A 17,450-nucleotide genomic window follows, 5' to 3' on the forward strand; every position below is an offset into this window, starting at 1 on the left:
AATTATAAGATAAATCAAGAAGTAAACACATTCCCTGGTTGCTACATGAAATAATCACATTATTTATCTTACAGTAAATTTATATATATACTATGTATATAATGTTCTTGTGTTATCTTGATGATTACTCCAAAACAGTAATATTAAAATACAATGAATAATTAAATCAAATAATTTATATTTTTAAAATGTACTTCATATTTTAATAGAATTATTAATTAATTTCTTATATCATAAAAGGAATAATGTGTTGTTACTTTTTACTTTTATATTATTTTATTTTTACTTTTGCCATTTGATCAAATCAAGATAATTTATTTTTGTTTTTAGGTTGCAGTATGAGCTTACATATTCACCATGGGAAAGAAAGAAAAATGCATGATTCATGTAACTTTTTCAACAAAAAAGGTAATAATATTTTGCAGAAATTTGAATCAGCATAAAAATTATTGGTTTCATTCAACATCGCTCAATCATGTGGCTTAATTTATAAAAATTCCCTAAACTCTGTTGCTAGATTTAAAATAAAAGAACCAGTAGCAAACAAGTTGGCCTTACAAATATGTCATAAAATCTAATGCAAAGAGAGTAATAATGTAAATAAGATTGTTAGAGATTATGGAAGATATTTTAGAATTGTATCAATAAGGACTATATTGTTCATAATAATCATATCTTTCTTCTCTCTTTAATTTCTTTTATCCCCAATATCTTTAAAAGAGGAAAAAGGAGAGACCCAGAGAGAGGGAAAAAGAGAAAGAAAGAGAGAGAGATGAACCATACAGTGATCACAGAATTTGTGCTCCTAGGCCTTTCTGATGATCCTAAACTTCAGATTGTAATTTTCCTGTTTTTATTTATCACTTATATATTAAGTGTCACTGGGAATCTGACTATCATCACTCTAACCTTGGTGGATTCCCATCTACAGACTCCTATGTATTTCTTCCTCCGGAACTTCTCTTTTTTAGAGATCTCATTTACAACTGTTTGTATCCCTAGGTTTCTAGGAGCTATTGTCACCCAGGACAAGACCATTTCCTATGACAATTGTGCAGCACAACTTTTTTTCTTTATCTTCATGGGAGTGACAGAATTTTACATTCTCACTGCCATGTCCTATGACCGCTATGTTGCCATCTGCAAGCCCCTTCATTACACAACCATTATGAGCAGGAAACTCTGCACCCTGCTTGTGCTGTGTGCCTGGGTGGGTGGGTTTCTGACCATTTTCCCACCCCTGATGCTTCTGCTCCAGCTGGATTACTGTGCTTCCAATGTCATTGATCACTTTGCGTGTGATTATTTTCCCCTCTTACAACTGTCTTGCTCAGATACATGGCTCCTAGAAATCATTGGTTTCTACTTTGCTCTGGTTACTTTACTATTCACTTTGGCATTAGTGGTTTTATCTTACATGTACATTATCAGGACCATTTTGAGAATTCCCTCTGCCAGTCAGAGAAAAAAGGCTTTCTCCACCTGTTCCTCTCACATGATTGTCATTTCTATTTCTTATGGAAGTTGTATATTCATGTATGCTAATCCATCTGCCAAAGAAAAGGCATCACTGACTAAAGGAGTAGCTATTCTCAACACCTCTGTTGCCCCCATGCTGAACCCTTTCATCTACACCCTGAGGAACCAGCAAGTAAAGCAAGCCTTCAAGGATGTGGTCCACAGAGTAGTATTTTCTACAAATAAATAAAAGAAGCTTTTGTAAAAAAAAAAAAAAAAAAAAAAAAAACAAGGGACACTATAAAAAGCAACTTAGTAAAATCTTGAAATTCATAAATATCTTTACTAAATATTCTTGTTCTCTAATAATTTCTTTAAATGTTACATTATACTTAATTTGAATTTTTCCTGGTCCATTTCTTCCACTTCCACACCCAAGGACATCCAACATATTATTTACCAAGTTATTTCAAAATATGACAAAGTTTTCCAATACAGAACTTTCTTTTGAAATGGCATGTATTTATTTAAAATATACTCTATGATATAGTAAATAGTTTAATTCTGTTTATATCACCACATTGTACTGCAGATGGAATTTCTCTCATGTTTTCAAGGTGAATATTAATAATGTCATAATGTATTTAGTTCTACATGTTCTGTATCTTGATTCATTAGATTCAGTCCCTATAGGTAATGTGTTCTATTGCATTGTATCTTTAAATGTACAGATTTGTGAAATTTAAAGGGCATCACTTTAATTTTCTCTGTAAATTGAGTTCCTTGTTTAGTATACAAATATAAATTTAAGTTTCATTATAATTATGTTAACATATGATTATCAACAATTAAACTTTTGTCTTGTGTTATCAGTTAATAGTTATACCACAGGAGTATTTCAAATTAAATTGTTCCATTTATAATTTTTTTCCCAAGTAGTGTTGAGTAGAAAACTTGAAGACTAATATTATTTCTAAATTTGTAGACTAGTATAATTTACAAAGTAAAATACACAATAAATTTAAATATTTATAAAATAAAAATCATTATACTGATTTTAAAACATTTCAAAGGATTCTTAGTCCTTACATCTCAACTGTCTGCTAATATCTGGAAACCAAAGGATTCTAATATAAGAAATTAAAATATTGTACTGGGGTTGTGGCTCAGTGGGAGCACACTTGCCTAGCACTGGGTTCCATTCTCAGCACTACATTCAAATAAATAAAATAAAGGTCCATGAACAACTAAAAAATATATCATATTTTTAAAAGAAATTAAAATATTAGTGTCTCTCTGAGACATTAGGAATTCTTATGATTTATAGATGAACACATGGCTTTGAATTAAATGTTTTATGGTAGCTTTTTGAATTAAATATTTCCAAGGCACTTTCACATATGTATTACATTCATTTTTTAAAAATATGTCCACTAAAATATGGTTCAGCAATTGAAAAATTTTATTCTTATTCTTATGCAGTCCTAAGCAAGAGAGAATAAAATAAGAAAATAGGTTAACACAATGTAATTTTATAAGTTTTATGTCTCTATGAGGAATATATTGTGTATAAATTTTAGATTTATTTTTATACATATTTGGACACAATACCTTTTTTATGTTTATTTATTTTTATGTAGTTCTGAGGATCAAACCCAGTGCCTCGCATGCACTAAACAAGTGCTCTACTACTGAGCTACAATCCCAGCCTCTATAATGTATATATTTAAAAATATATTGAAATATAAATAATAACAGTTAACTCACAACATTAACAATTTACATAATTTTACCAATAAGAAAGATAAAGTAATTGTTATTTTTATTTCTTGTACCAGGATAATAGCCATGATATGGATTACATATATGTATGTGTGTGTGTATATATATATATATGTATATATATACACACAAAGCCATATATATATATACACACACACACACACAAATATGTATATATATATATATATATATATATATATATATATACACACACACAAAGCCATACATATATATATGTGTGTGTGTATATATATATATACACACACACACAAAGCCATATATATATATATATATCTCAAAGCCTTAGATAAATAGACGTGTCTTATAGCTAAGATTATCTCTTTTTGGGGGTGGGGGGCAGTACCAGTGGTTGAACTTAGGGACACTCAAACACTGAGCCACACCCCCAGCCATATTTTGTTTTTTATTTAGAGACAGGGTCTCATTAAGTTACTTAGTGCCTCAAAGTTGTTGAGGCTGGCTTTGAACCATCAATCTTCTTTCATCAGCTTCCTGATGAGAGGTATTACAGGTGTGCACCACTGCACCTGGCTAACATTCTGTTAATACTTAAAATTGTCAGACATTGCTAACCACATAAAATTATTATGTCTTTGCAAACTCTTATGGTATTTGTAGCAATAGTTTTACCTGTGGCTAATGAGTTATCAAAGCTGTCACAGAAATAGTGTGAGTGGTTAAATACTTTTAAACTGAACTGCCATGTCAAAACAAAAGCTGTGCTTCTGATCAAACTCAGTAAAAAAAAAAAAAAAAAAAAAAAGAAAAGAAAGAAAAAAGGAAAATAACTTGTTTCTTAAGTACAGTTTGGTCTGTTCAACTCTAACAAAAAAAGGAAAAAAGTTAATTGTTTATGTATTTACATAATCCATAGAATTACTGAGTTTTAATTTGGTGAATTCTTATTAAGTGAAATGAAATGATATACTTTATTTACAGCCAATAAATTATAAGAAATATGGCATAAGTTTTTCCTTATAAACATATGGAGGAGTATTTGTTGAATTTTTGAGTTATCATATTTGTTCTTAACTTACCTTCAACAAAATTTTAAGAAAATCAGACACACTAAATATTCAAAGCCCACACTAAAATTTTGAAATTATTTTCTTATTGTAAGATTAATGTCTCAGAAATTCAAATCAGAACCACAATGAGCTCTCACTTCTCTCCAATTAGAATGGCTACTATCAGGAAGATTTTGATAAATATTGGTGAGGATCGGGAAAAAATGTGAATGTTCACACACTGATGGTGAGAAAGCAAATTAATGTATTATTTAGGGAAAAAATGGTGTTTCCTCAATAATTAGAAATATAAATTCATATGATCCACAATCCCACTACTAGTTATATATCCAGAGGTATTTGCATTTCCATTTTTGTTGTAGCAGTATGCACAATAAGTCAAGAAATGGAAAGAATCTGTCAACTGACAAGAATAAAAAAAATGTGGTTCATAATGACTATTCTTTAGGCATAGAAAAAAATAAATTCCATTATTTGCAAAAACATGGGTAGAACTGGAGATCATTATATTCAGTGAAATAAGCTAGAAACAGAGAAAAGTAATGCATGATCTCACTCATCTTTATATATATATATATATATTTTTTTTCATAGAAGGTGAGTTGAATGGTAGATGGTAGTTACAGAGGCAAGAATTGGGAGAATAGGAACAACAGGGAAATGTTGACCAAGATATACTAAGTTACAGTTAAATAGGAGCAAAACTCTGATGTGCTATAGCACAGCAGGGTGACTACAAATAACAATAATGTACTATGTATATAAAAAAATAAGAATGGAATATTTTGAATGTTTTCATCATAAATGATTTTGGTGAAAGAAGATTTCTATGTTTGACCCAATTTAAACTTTACACCATGTACACATGTGTCAACAGATTCCATGGCACTCTATTATCATGTATAAAGTTTATGTTTTACATGTTTTAAAATGAATTTAATTTTAAAAATAAAATACAAGGAAACTTTCATTTTTCTGGGAAAGTTTATCTTGTCTTCATTTCTGAAAGACAACTTTACCGGGTCCAATATTACTGCTTAACAGGAGTTTTTTGTTGCTGTTTTTTTTTTTTCAGCTCTTTGCATTCATAATCCCAGTTCACCTTCTAAGATTTCAGCTGAGAGGTCTTCTATAGGTGTACTTAATCTTACTTACACTTTATTTGCTTCTTTTATTTTGCTGCTTTTAAGATATTCTCTTTTTGTTTCATCTTTGATAGTTTGATTACAATATGCCTTTATTTGAATAACTTTTGCCCCCTTTCCCTGAATATTCTCAAGGTTTATAATGTTTTCCGTTATCATTTCTGAAATAATCTTTCTACCAATTTATCTTTTGACACTATCTTTTGAATGATAATGACTTAGACATTTTCTTCATTTTTATCACCGTTTCATAAAATCTATGAATTTTTTAAAAATTTCTTTAGTTTCTTCTTCTAACACATTTCTTCTCTCAAATATATTTATTTGATAATTAGCTTCTCTCTCATTTCAGTTTCAGACAAATTCTTTTTTTTTGATCAGTTTTGATATTAATGTTCCATATTGCATTTTTATTGTATTTTCAATATTTATTTGATTTTCCTGTTATTTCAATCTCTGTGTTAAATTTATCTAATATATTTCTGAACCGTTTCTCTGTATTTTCTTGACTTTCACTGAGTTTCCTTGAAAAAACTATTTTTGAATTCTTTGTTATGTAGTTTATACATCTCTCTTTAGAGCCAGTCATGGATGCCTTATGTCTTATTTTATTCATGCTTCCTCAATTGTTCTTAATTCTTCTGGTCATGCATTGATGTCAACTTGTTGAAAATGTATGCATTTGTTCCAGTCTTTTCAGTATCACTTTGTTAAAGGACATCTTTTAAAAATAAGTTTATTCAGATTTTCTGAGTAGACCACCTGGTGTATTCCCTAAGCCCATAAACACTCCAGCCATTGCCACAGGATTGCCACAGCTGGCAACGTGGGCTGTAATTCTGTGGCCTTCTAATCTTGGGCTGACAAGAGTAGCTCAACACTGGAATGTAATTCTGTGGCCATTGAGCTGGTGCAGTGCTGGGGGAACCTGAAGCCCACAACTAGTGTGATCTTTCATCCATGAGATTTGTCCAAAACCCAAGTCCACTGCACTGGGCTTGTGGTTTTGAGAACCAGAAAGTGAGTGAATCTCAAAGTATTTGTTGTGCCTTTTGTTCCAGAGTGAATCTAGAAGCTCAGTCCATAGGTCCAATCTTAAGCCGGTAGTCTACCTGTGCTGTGTGTATTGTGGTAGGTCTCGAATTGAATCTATGGCCAATTCCGATGTTCATTTACCTCTCTTTTCCCCATGTAGATGGTGTTGCTCTCCACACTGTGCAGCCTGAGGTTGGGGAGAGGTGACAAAGATAATACAAAACCATGCATTATATCCTCTTTGATGTGTCAAATTTTATTCTTACACTTCAACCGAGGTCTGTTGATATTTTACCTGGTTGCCTTGGCTGTTGTTAAGCTAATTGCATATGAGTATAGCTGTACAAATTATAAAGCAATGATGGATACAGAATCCTATACCACCATCTTGCTCTGCCATTCACAAAATTCCAATCCCCTTTCAAAGCAATGGTGGGATCTGGTAGCTGAACTATTTTTTGTTGGCTTAATATCTAGTCACTGATCATCCCCAGAGCACCTTGGAGACAAGTGGGCATGTTATTAAAAAGTAAGTGTCTTATTAGATTTTGAGTAGATGTGTAACAGATCAATCAAAATTAAAAGTGAGGGCTGGGCCTGGGATTGTGGCTCAGCGGTAGAGCAGTCACCTAGCACGGGCGGGAGCCGGTCTGATCCTCAGCACCATATAAAAAAAAGAAAGAAAAGAAAGGCATTGTGTTGTGTCCATCTACATCTAAAAAATAAATATTAAAAAAAGTGAGGGCTGGGGTTGTGGCTCAGTGGTAGAGCACTTGCCTCAGTGTGTGAGGTACTGGTTTGGATTCTCAGCACCACATATAAATAAATGAATAAACTAAAGATCCATAAACAACTAAAGAAAAAAAATAAAAGTGAAATATTAGGAGGTCAGGAAAAAATCTATAGGTGTAAGAGAAACAAAAATAAATAAATAAATATAGAAAATTAAAATGAGCATGTGGTTGTGAAATAAGAGAGGCAGGCCATTCACCACTTAAGATTGTGAGAAAATATTTTAAAGAAGCATATATAGTAGGATATTTACATAAAATCCTATGCTTTATCTAATAGAGATTCATTTTATTTTTCCACTAAAAATATTAATAAGGTTACACTGCTGACAAATACACAGATGATGGGGATTAGATATTTAACTACTTTCTTCTTCAAGCATTTATATGAATAAAAGTTGCCTCATATAGTTTTTATTCTGTTTAGAAAAATTAGATAAGCAAAATGTTTAGTCAATTTCAATGCCTGATAATTAATAAATCTCAAACAACGATTGCTATATTTATTACTGTTAAAGGGTTAGGGAGAAAAATAATCCCTATTTGCATTTAAAAACTGAGGGCATGGAATGCAGTGTTCATAAGTAGGAAATAGTTTTTATTATTTCTACATAAATATGTTGAGTCAGTCATTTCAATGCCTAGTTTTTTTTTTAATGTGTGTCAGTTATCAATTCAACAGAACGCAATGCCATTGCATTTTTCTTTAAGTTCACTAGTGGCTTACTAATCTTTTCTTATTTTCTCTCCTTTGTCCTACTTCCAGATACTCTCATGTTCCAATCCATCAGAGATAACACTTCTGAAATTTAATACACACTTGCCTTGTGTATTTGTTATATATGAAAAATAAGAAGAAACTGCTAAATAGAAAATGTTTGTTGCATATATACTTATGTATGGTTTGTGAGTATTATAATTTTATAGTTATAAAATTCATATCTCTCAATGTAGAACAATTTTATAAGTTTAGATATTTAATACCAACTATTTATTTTCTTGTATCACAACTATTTTTGCAATAAGAGGATGTCATATACATAACTATAAGCAACAGTTCAATTAAAGTATATGATACAATAAAGGAAAGTAAATGCAACTTTTATCAAATATTAGTATAACATTAGTTATGGGCATAAGAAGGCTCTCCCTAAATGTAAATGAGGATAGAGGGATAACACTCATCATAGATCCTTAACACTGACCATTTCAGAAGACACTTAAGTCAGACTAGAAACTCAAGTAGCATTTTCCACCATCTCCCTGTGTTATTGTAAGGAAGATTTGACCAAGTTGTCAAAATCAAGGGATGCAAATATGCTAACATTCCTGAAAATAGGCCCAAAATTTCTCAACGAAAAAAGTATAACTTCAAACAGCAATAGAAAAATCAAATTCTAAACCACACTTTTGTATACCCAATATCACATGTTATTTATATACATGCCTTATTAATTAACATCAATACATTTTATACTTTGTTATCAATGTTAATAAAAAACACAATGAAACGTATTTTTTAATAATGACTCTCCTTGGCACTCTTCATTTACTTAAAGAATTTCCAAGGTTATAAGAGACAGATAAAACTAAGTCCAACTCCACTAGTATAACATACATAGATTGAAATAGTTTTTATTTTATATTGTACAAATCAACATTTGCAGGAAAATGTAACAATCTCTGATGTCTATGGAAAATATTACATGTATGTAGGATTATAGGTTTACAAAATATTTATTTAAAACAGTTATGTAAAGGCAAAGAAAAAGTTTTTAATAAGTATTTTGTATTGTATGGAAAGGAACAAATGGAAGAGTACTTTAGTCAGCATAAACTTAACTCTGTTTACACATGGATCTTGTGAGAGACAGAAACATAGGATTAATTGTAATATCGTAAAATGTTTCAAGAAGTTTACTTTTAAAAGAACTATTCATCTTATTGGTCAAATATTACTGGTCTCTAATTAAAGTGAATGAAATTTCAGAGGTCCATGAAAAGCTTTAATCACCCCATTTGTTTTGAGAGTACAAGGGAAATCAAAGAAGTTGCTGAACCCATTGACCAGCTGTGAAATATGACTATTTAAGAAACCCATGTGGCAGCATTTCAGAATTTATCATCAAGAACAGAAAGTAAGCTAGTTATTCTTCAATTATTTAATTCTTAATATCACAAGGGTTCTAAATCTACAATTGTATTGCAAAGTGTATTTTTAAATGTATAAATGAAATGGAATATATATTATTTTAGAGAACTACAAATGTACTTGTTATTTATTACTGGGAATACCATCAATGGGATCCCAAGACAGCACAGCAACAGACTTGGATTTCTCTTTTTTATTATTTTTTTCCTATGTTTAAATGCTATGCTGTGATGGAAATAGGATTTAAACAGGCATTCTCTAGCTGAAAGAATATCTTCTTCCCAGTAAATACTATTTTGATCATCCAATTGTTCATTTACTACAGCCATATTGTGAAGATGATTGAATCATGCATTTTATGAATTAAAATACTTCTAGGCAATGATTGAAAAGAGTATCATTTTCTTGTCCTTTTAGTCCTTTTACTAGAAAAATAAATTAGTCAAGGAGGGTAATTGCATTAGCCAGACTGTAAAGTTGGAAACTTAGTAAAGGATGCTAACATATTTCCATGAATAAACTTGTAGTTTCTAAAGTGAAATGATTACACAGTGACTGGCTGTTAAACTTGTGAAAGTTGCCTAAGCTACAGGGGACTGAGTTTCTCAAAATATAACATCTGAAAGTAAGCCTAAATAAACTTTGAAGACTTTCAAACTCTTATTTCAATTGTGCTGTATTCTAGATTAGTTTTGTAATATTGAGGAAAGAAAAACATCAATTACAATAGTTTCCTGTGTTTTATAAAATAAATATTTTTGTAAATAAATAAAAACAATTTTAAAGAAATATTGCAAGAAGTAGCTTCAATTTAAATATATCACTGTAAGACCTTTTGTCCATGACCTGTAATAGTGTAGTTTCAATGAAGAGAGATCAATATTTGACTTCAGTAATACACATTATTTGGATGTGAGGTACAATGGAAATGGGAAAGGGATACTGGTGAGGACAATGTTTCTTTTTATTTTACATAAAACTCATCTTTATGCATCTTTTTAAAGTGTTTTGCCCTATCTTTAATCTCATGCTAATATTTTTACATTATAGGGGAACATACATTTTATGTTCTAACCAAGTGGAAAAAAAGAATTGACAATGAAAAACCACACTGTATCCATAGAATTCATTCTAGTAGGTAATCAGATGACCCAGAGCTTCAGGTTGTGATATTTCTCTTTTTAATTATCACATATATATTGAGTGCAGCTGGAAATCTGACAATCATCACTTTCACTTTGGTGGACTCCCATCTACAGACTCCTATGTATTTCTTCCTCAGGAACTTCTCTGTATTAGAAATCACCTTTACAACTGTCTGTATCCCTAGATTCCTGGGAACAATTATTATTAAGGACAAAAGAATTTCATATAATGATTGCATGTCTCAGTTGTTTTTCTCCATCTTCTTGGGTACAACTGAATTTTGCCTTCTAATGACCATGTCCTATGATCGCTATGTAGCCATCTGCAAACCCCTGCTTTAAACCACCATCATGAACAAGAGAGTTTGCATATTGCTTGTCTTTTGTGCTTGGCTGGCAGGATTCTTAAACATCTTCCCACCAGTTATTATTTTTCTCCAGTTAGATTACTGTGGCTCCAATGTCATTGATCACTTTGCTTGTGACTACTTCACTTTATTGAACTTATCCTGCTCAGACAAATGGCTCCTAGAAGTGATTGAACTTTACTCTGCAGTAGTGATTCTGCTTTTCACTTTGGCATTAATAATTCTATTCTACTTTTTCATAATGAGGACAATATTGAAACTTTCTTCTGCCAGTCAGAGAAATAAGGCTTTTTCTACATGTTCTTCTCACATGATTGTCATTTCCATCTCTTATGGAAGTTGCATATTCATTTGTCTTAATCCCTCTGCAAAAGAAAGAGCATCATTATACAAAGGAGTTGCTATTCTCAATACGTCCGTTGCTCCCATGATGAATCCATTTATATACTCTCTGAGGAATCAGGAAGTGAAACAAGCCTTTAAGGACACCATCCAGAAAGTGATGCTTCTCTCTGGTAAATGAAAGTGTTAGTGATGATAGAAAAATAAGTTTGTTTTAGATGCTTTCTACTATGCATAACCTCTCAACTAGTGGAAATACTGCTTCTCTGAGAGTGATAGAGGACACCTACACAGCTGTTCTCCTGCAAAAATCACCAGTGTGGTGCACTCATGAAGGGCTCTGGGCCTTAGCATTAGAGCAGTACTTCTGACTCCCCACACCCAGCACCCAACTACTAGCCCACAAAGCATTTCCGAGAGCCTTAGCAGGATCACCACATCAGCACTGCCACAGAACTCCCAGATGCCACTCCACTCCCATGCAGGACACTCAGCTGCTACCCACTCATAGGGGTACCACTCCCCTGTGGACCTCATCTACCAATGTGGCAGCCTCCATCATATAAGTAGCTACTGCGATAGTCCCCTACACATGGTAGTCTGCCTGCACCAGGGGACATTCCACAAGCTCTGAAGACAGCTCTGAAGACTGCACACCAAGCTCAACTCTGAACATATTGCACAACACCATTGCCCAGTCCCCCCCCCCCGCCCCCGACCAGACACTTGGTGCTGGAAGCGGCCCTCCTCCATCTTGGGTCACCTTTCTCACCATCTTTGGTGGGGCAGCTCCCAAATTGGAACAGTAACAGACCAACACAAAACAGCTCTTAGAGGAGTGCACAGTGTTACCAGGGCACCACCCACAGGAGCCCCAGTGAGAGAGGCCCCTTAATGGGGAACCACTAAGGGAGAGGGAGAGGGTGCAACAGTTTGGAGACTAACAGAGAGACCAGGAACTGGGAAATCTTCAGGCAAGATAGGCAGAAAGAACAGGGTGCTCAAGTCATACAAGTGGACCCCAAAAAAGACCCTTGAGGTGCAGTCTCTCTTCAGGGACTGACAAGTGCCACACCTCACTTCTAGGTGCCCTGCACCAAGACCAGCCTTCCCACCCTGGTTATCTTCAGTATCCTGAGGGCGGAGATACCAGCTAACAACAGACAATCCCACCTATTAACTGAGAAGGAGATAGAAGTGCTGAAAAACAAACAAACAAACAAATAAAAAAACATAAAGATCCTTGGAGATCCGTGAATGGAACCACCATTTGAGGCAGCTATCCCTCTCTTTGGACTATACCCAAAGGATTTAAAAACAGCATACTACAGGGACACAGCCACATCAATGTTTATAGCAGCACAATTCACAACAGCTAAACTGTGAAGCCAACCTAGATGCCCTTAAGTGGATGAATGGATAAAAAAAATGTGGCATATATTTACTCAGCATTAAAAGATAATAAAATCATGGCATTTGCAGGTAAATGGATGGTATTGGATAAGATAATGTTAAGCAAAGTTAGCCAATCCCCAATAAACAAATACTGAATGTCTTATCTGATATAAGGAGGCTGACTCATAGTGGAGTAGGGAAGGAGAGCATGGAAAGAATAGATGAATTCTAGATAGGGGAAAGGGGTGGGAAGGAAAGGAAGAGGGCAGGGGATAGCAAGGGTGGTGAAATGTGATGGACATCATTATCCAAAGTACATGTATGAAGACTCAAATTGGGTGTCAACATACTTCATATATAAACAGATATGAAAAATTGTGGTATATATGTGTAAAAGGATTATAACGCAAAAAAGTACATGTATAAAGGCATCAATTGGTGTGAACATACTCTATATACAAAGATATGAAAAATTGTACACTATATGTGTAGTAACAACTGTAATGGATTCCACTGTCATGTATTTTTTTAAAAAAAATAATATCAATAAAACAAAACAAAACAAAAACCCCAATAAACCAAATTAAATTAAAAGTTCAATTGAAAGTATCACCAACAGAGTGGACCACTTGGATGAAAGCACCTCAGACAATAAAGACAAAATATATAATCTTGAAAAGTGTATAGCCCACACAGTGAAAATGGTAAGAAAACATGAGCAGAACATTTAAGAAATATGGGATAGCATAAAAAGACTGAATTTAAGAGTTATTGGGATAGAGAAAGGCATAGAGTTTCAAACCAAAGGAATGAACAATCTATTCAATGAAATAATATCAGAAAACTTTTCAAACAAGAAGAATGATTGGAAACCAAATCCAAAAAGCTTATAGGACACCAAATATACAAACTCACAACAGATCCACACCAAGGCACATTATAATGAAAAATATATAAGGGAAATGGATGGCATTAAGAAGATTATGCTAAGTGAAGTTAGCCAACCCCCAAAAAACAAATGCCGAATTTCTTCTGTGATAAAAGGGAGGGGTGACTTAAAATGGGGTTGGGAGGTAGAGCAAGAGAGGATGATTACTCTAGATAGGGAATAGGGGTGGAAGGTAAAGAGAAGAAGAAGGGGAATAGCATGGATGGTGAAAGGAGACCCTCATCATTATACAGAATACATGTATGAAGATGTGAATTTGGTGTCAACATAACTTATATATAATCATAGATATGATAAATTATGGTATAATGGTGTATTAAGTATCATAATGCAAAAATAAATAAATAAAATAAAACAAAAAAACAAAAAATGCCCATGAGAAAAGGAATCAGATTAAATATAGGGGAAAACAATTAGAATAATGGCACTTTTAAAGACACACTCTGAAAAGTAAAAAATCCTGAAAAAAACATATATCAAGCTCTGAAAGAAAATGGATGCCAACCAAAAATCCAGCAAAATTAAGCTTTAGATTCACTGATAAAATAAAAAGATTCCATGATAAACAAAAGTCAAAAGAACTTACAAATAGAAAACCTACACTACAAAACATCCTTGGCAAAATATTCCATGAAGAGAAAAAAAAAAGAACAATGAAATCAGTAGGGTAAAAATGATAACATTAAAGGAAAAACTAATCAAAGAAGAAACCAAGTCAAGTTAAATAACAAAAATAAGCAAAAATGGCTGGGAATACAAATCATGTCTCAATAATAACCTTGACTGTTAATGGCCTAAACTCATCAATCAAAAGACACAGGCTAGCAGATTTGATTTTTAAAAGGACTCAACTATATGCTGCCTCCAGGAGACTTATCTCATAGAAAAAGACATACACATACTGAATATGCAAGGTTGGGGAAAATCATACCGCTCACATGGACTGTGGAAGAAAGCAGGTGTTTTTATCCTCATATCAAAAAGTAGACTTCAAGCCAAGGTTAATCAAAAGGGATAAAGATGGACATTACACACTGCTCAAGGGAACCATTCTCCAAGACATAACAATTGTAAATATATATGTCCCAAACAATGGAGCATCAATGTTCATCAAATTCTTCTCAAGTTAAAAAGTCAAATTGACTAAAACACAATAATCTTGTGTAGTTTTAACACACCTCTCTCACCATTGGGTAGATCTTGTGAACAAAAGCTGAACTAAGAAAGTGTAGAACTTAATAATACAATCAACAACTTAGACTTAACTGACACATACAGAATATTTCATCCTTTAACACGTGAATATACTTTCTTCTCAGCAGCACATGAATCCTTCTGTAAAATAGACCACATAATATGCCACAAAGCAATTATTAGCAAATACAAAAAGTAGAGATACTACCCTGCATTTTATCAGACCATAATGGAATGAAATTAGAAATCAATGACAAAATAAAAAGTAAAAATTACTCCAACACCTGGAGACTAAATACTATACTACTAAATGAACAATCAGTTGCAAAAGACATGAAGGAGGAGATTAAAGAATTTTTAGAGTAAAATGAGAACACTGACAAAACATATTGAAATCTCTGGGACACTATGAAGGTAGTATTAAGAGGAAAGTTTATTGCTACACAAATAATTCCTTGGAATAGTTGAAGGCTCTGAAAATTACATGCACCTTATTAAATATCAAAATTGTATAAATGCTCATAATTTTATCAGTCTTATTTAATATTGGCAAATGAATACAATCCATTGAATTTTCATAAGTTTTCTTACATTAAAAACATGGTATTCTACCCTTAATTCTTGATTATAGATCCTCTGCTAGTAGAATTTCTTTAAGTATTTTTTCTGGTCTTTGGAGACTTTCTATAGAAATGTTCATTTTTTTATGTTCTCATGAACCCCTTCTTTACCTCTTGATGTCTTCCTTCCCACCCCCTCTCACATTGCTTCACAGCTTTAATCAGTAGCAAAAAAAGAGTGAGTCTTGGTATTATTATCATTCAAAAAATGTTACATTAATAGCAAGTTTAAGAAAGAAATAGATACACAATAAACTTAAAACAAGTTTAAAAACAGCATTCATACATTTTCACCATATAAAAATAATGTGAAATATATTCATAAAATAAGGTCTCCCATATCAGTAAGTAATTGAAATTCCTTCAATAGAAACCAAAACTTGTTTATTTAATGAGAAGGTAGTTTGTCAACTCAGGGTGTTTTGGAAAACTCCTGCTTATAATCACAAACTTTGAGGAGGTAAGAATGACATTACTAGAGCAGGACTAAAGTAGCTTGAAAGGAGGATAAAAGAAATCTTAGAAAAATATGTTTTCTTTAAATTTATATATAAAGGAACATAGTTTCCTTTACCTGTCTTTTGTTTTAAACTTACTCAGTATAAGAAATTTGGATCAAGTATGTAAGATTACTTTGCAATGTAAGTAATGTTGGGAAATACCTGTTGTAAGAGAACGATAAAACCTAAGTTTACTGTCCAGGCTGGCACAGAGCATAAAATAGAGAACTGCACCTGAAGACAGCATTTGATTCAACACCAAACTCAACATTAATAACTAGATGAACGTTTCTTTTAAATTGACTATACCTAAGCTAATCACTAGAAAACGTTGAAAAACAGCCTTGAAAACCCTGTCCTAACTTTCAAGAATGCACAGAATAATGCAATTTGCAAAAGATTTCAGTATAGTCTAAGGGTTGGGGGGAATGTGTATCAGGTTCTAATGGCAAGTGTACAATCAGTATTATACCTAATGTGATGGAAAGAGGGATTTGGGGTATCATTACAACATGTTACTCAAACGTCTAGTTATAGTGTGTGCATATATGTGTAAGCGAGTGTGTATTTGTCTGCAAGCTTCACAATTCCTTCCAGAAAGATTAATATTAATGAGGCTCTGAGAAGCAAACTGGGCCATGTATACCATACCAATGCTGAAATGCCATGAAAAACGTGCCTAATGTGCAATGACCAAATCCTGGATGAGGATGCCACAAAGCTAAGGAATCCCTTACCTAATAGAGATAGGTCTGGTATAATCAGGTAGTTTCTACTCTGTTGTTCTTATCCAATCTTCTTGTTATTAAATATATTTATTATTATTTATTAGGCTGAGAATATAGTTCAGTTAGAGCTGAGGATATAGCTCAGTTTGTAGAGTGCTTGCCTTGCATCTTGAATGCACAAGGCGCTGGGTTCTAATCCCAGTACCACACAAAAAAACAAAGAAACAAATAAAAACCTCTATTTATCTAAGACATAGACTTTTGTACAGGACAACCACCTAATGCCAATGGGTTCTGGCTCAGTGGTTAGGGAACATTTTATGCATAGAATGAAGTCTCTACAGCTTTCATTAATTGTTAAATATATTTCCAAATCCTTCATATATATTAACTAATTTAATACTCCCAAACAACCTTTGAGATTGACTTGTATAGAGGAGAAAAAAAATATTTTTTTTTCTAGATACAGAAACTGAGCACAGGGAATAATTAATTTTCTGACCTAGAAAATGGAATGGATTCAAAACTTTATGTCCTCATTCTTTTCTATGAAAATATCTATGGCACTATGGATAGAAGTCAGGGGTGCTTTATCAGTGAACTATCCACAGTCCTTTTTATTATTTAAATTTTTTTATTTTGATACTGGGGACTGAACCCAAGTTCAGTTAGCCACTGAGCCATATCCCTAGGCCGTTTTGTTTTTTATTTTGAGACAGGATCTTGGTAAGTGCTGAGGCTGACTTTGAATTTGTCATCCTCCTGTGTGAGTCTGCTGAGTTTCTGGGATTACAGGC

General features: G+C 32.9%; 1 protein-coding gene and 1 pseudogene across 1 annotated transcript; both read left to right on the forward strand.

The window, feature by feature from the left end:
* Positions 1–772: 772 nt before the first annotated feature.
* On the forward strand, positions 773–1,708 carry LOC144254903 (olfactory receptor 6C3). Its single transcript, XM_077798743.1, has one exon. It carries the CDS (start codon positions 773–775, stop codon positions 1,706–1,708), a length of 936 nt encoding a protein of 311 aa, XP_077654869.1.
* An 8,802-nt stretch (positions 1,709–10,510) lies between these two features.
* Positions 10,511–11,448, forward strand: LOC144255175 (olfactory receptor 6C3-like; annotated as a pseudogene).
* The last annotated feature ends 6,002 nt before the right edge of the window (positions 11,449–17,450 follow it).

The sequence above is a fragment of the Urocitellus parryii genome, chromosome 5 (assembly GCF_045843805.1).
Source record: "Urocitellus parryii isolate mUroPar1 chromosome 5, mUroPar1.hap1, whole genome shotgun sequence".
In the NCBI taxonomy this organism is placed as follows: Eukaryota; Metazoa; Chordata; class Mammalia; order Rodentia; family Sciuridae; genus Urocitellus; species Urocitellus parryii.

Excerpts from the sequence above, each read along its gene's own strand:
- LOC144254903 (XM_077798743.1), top strand. The coding sequence starts at position 773 with ATGAACCATACAGTGATCACAGAATTTGTGCTCCTAGGCCTTTCTGAT.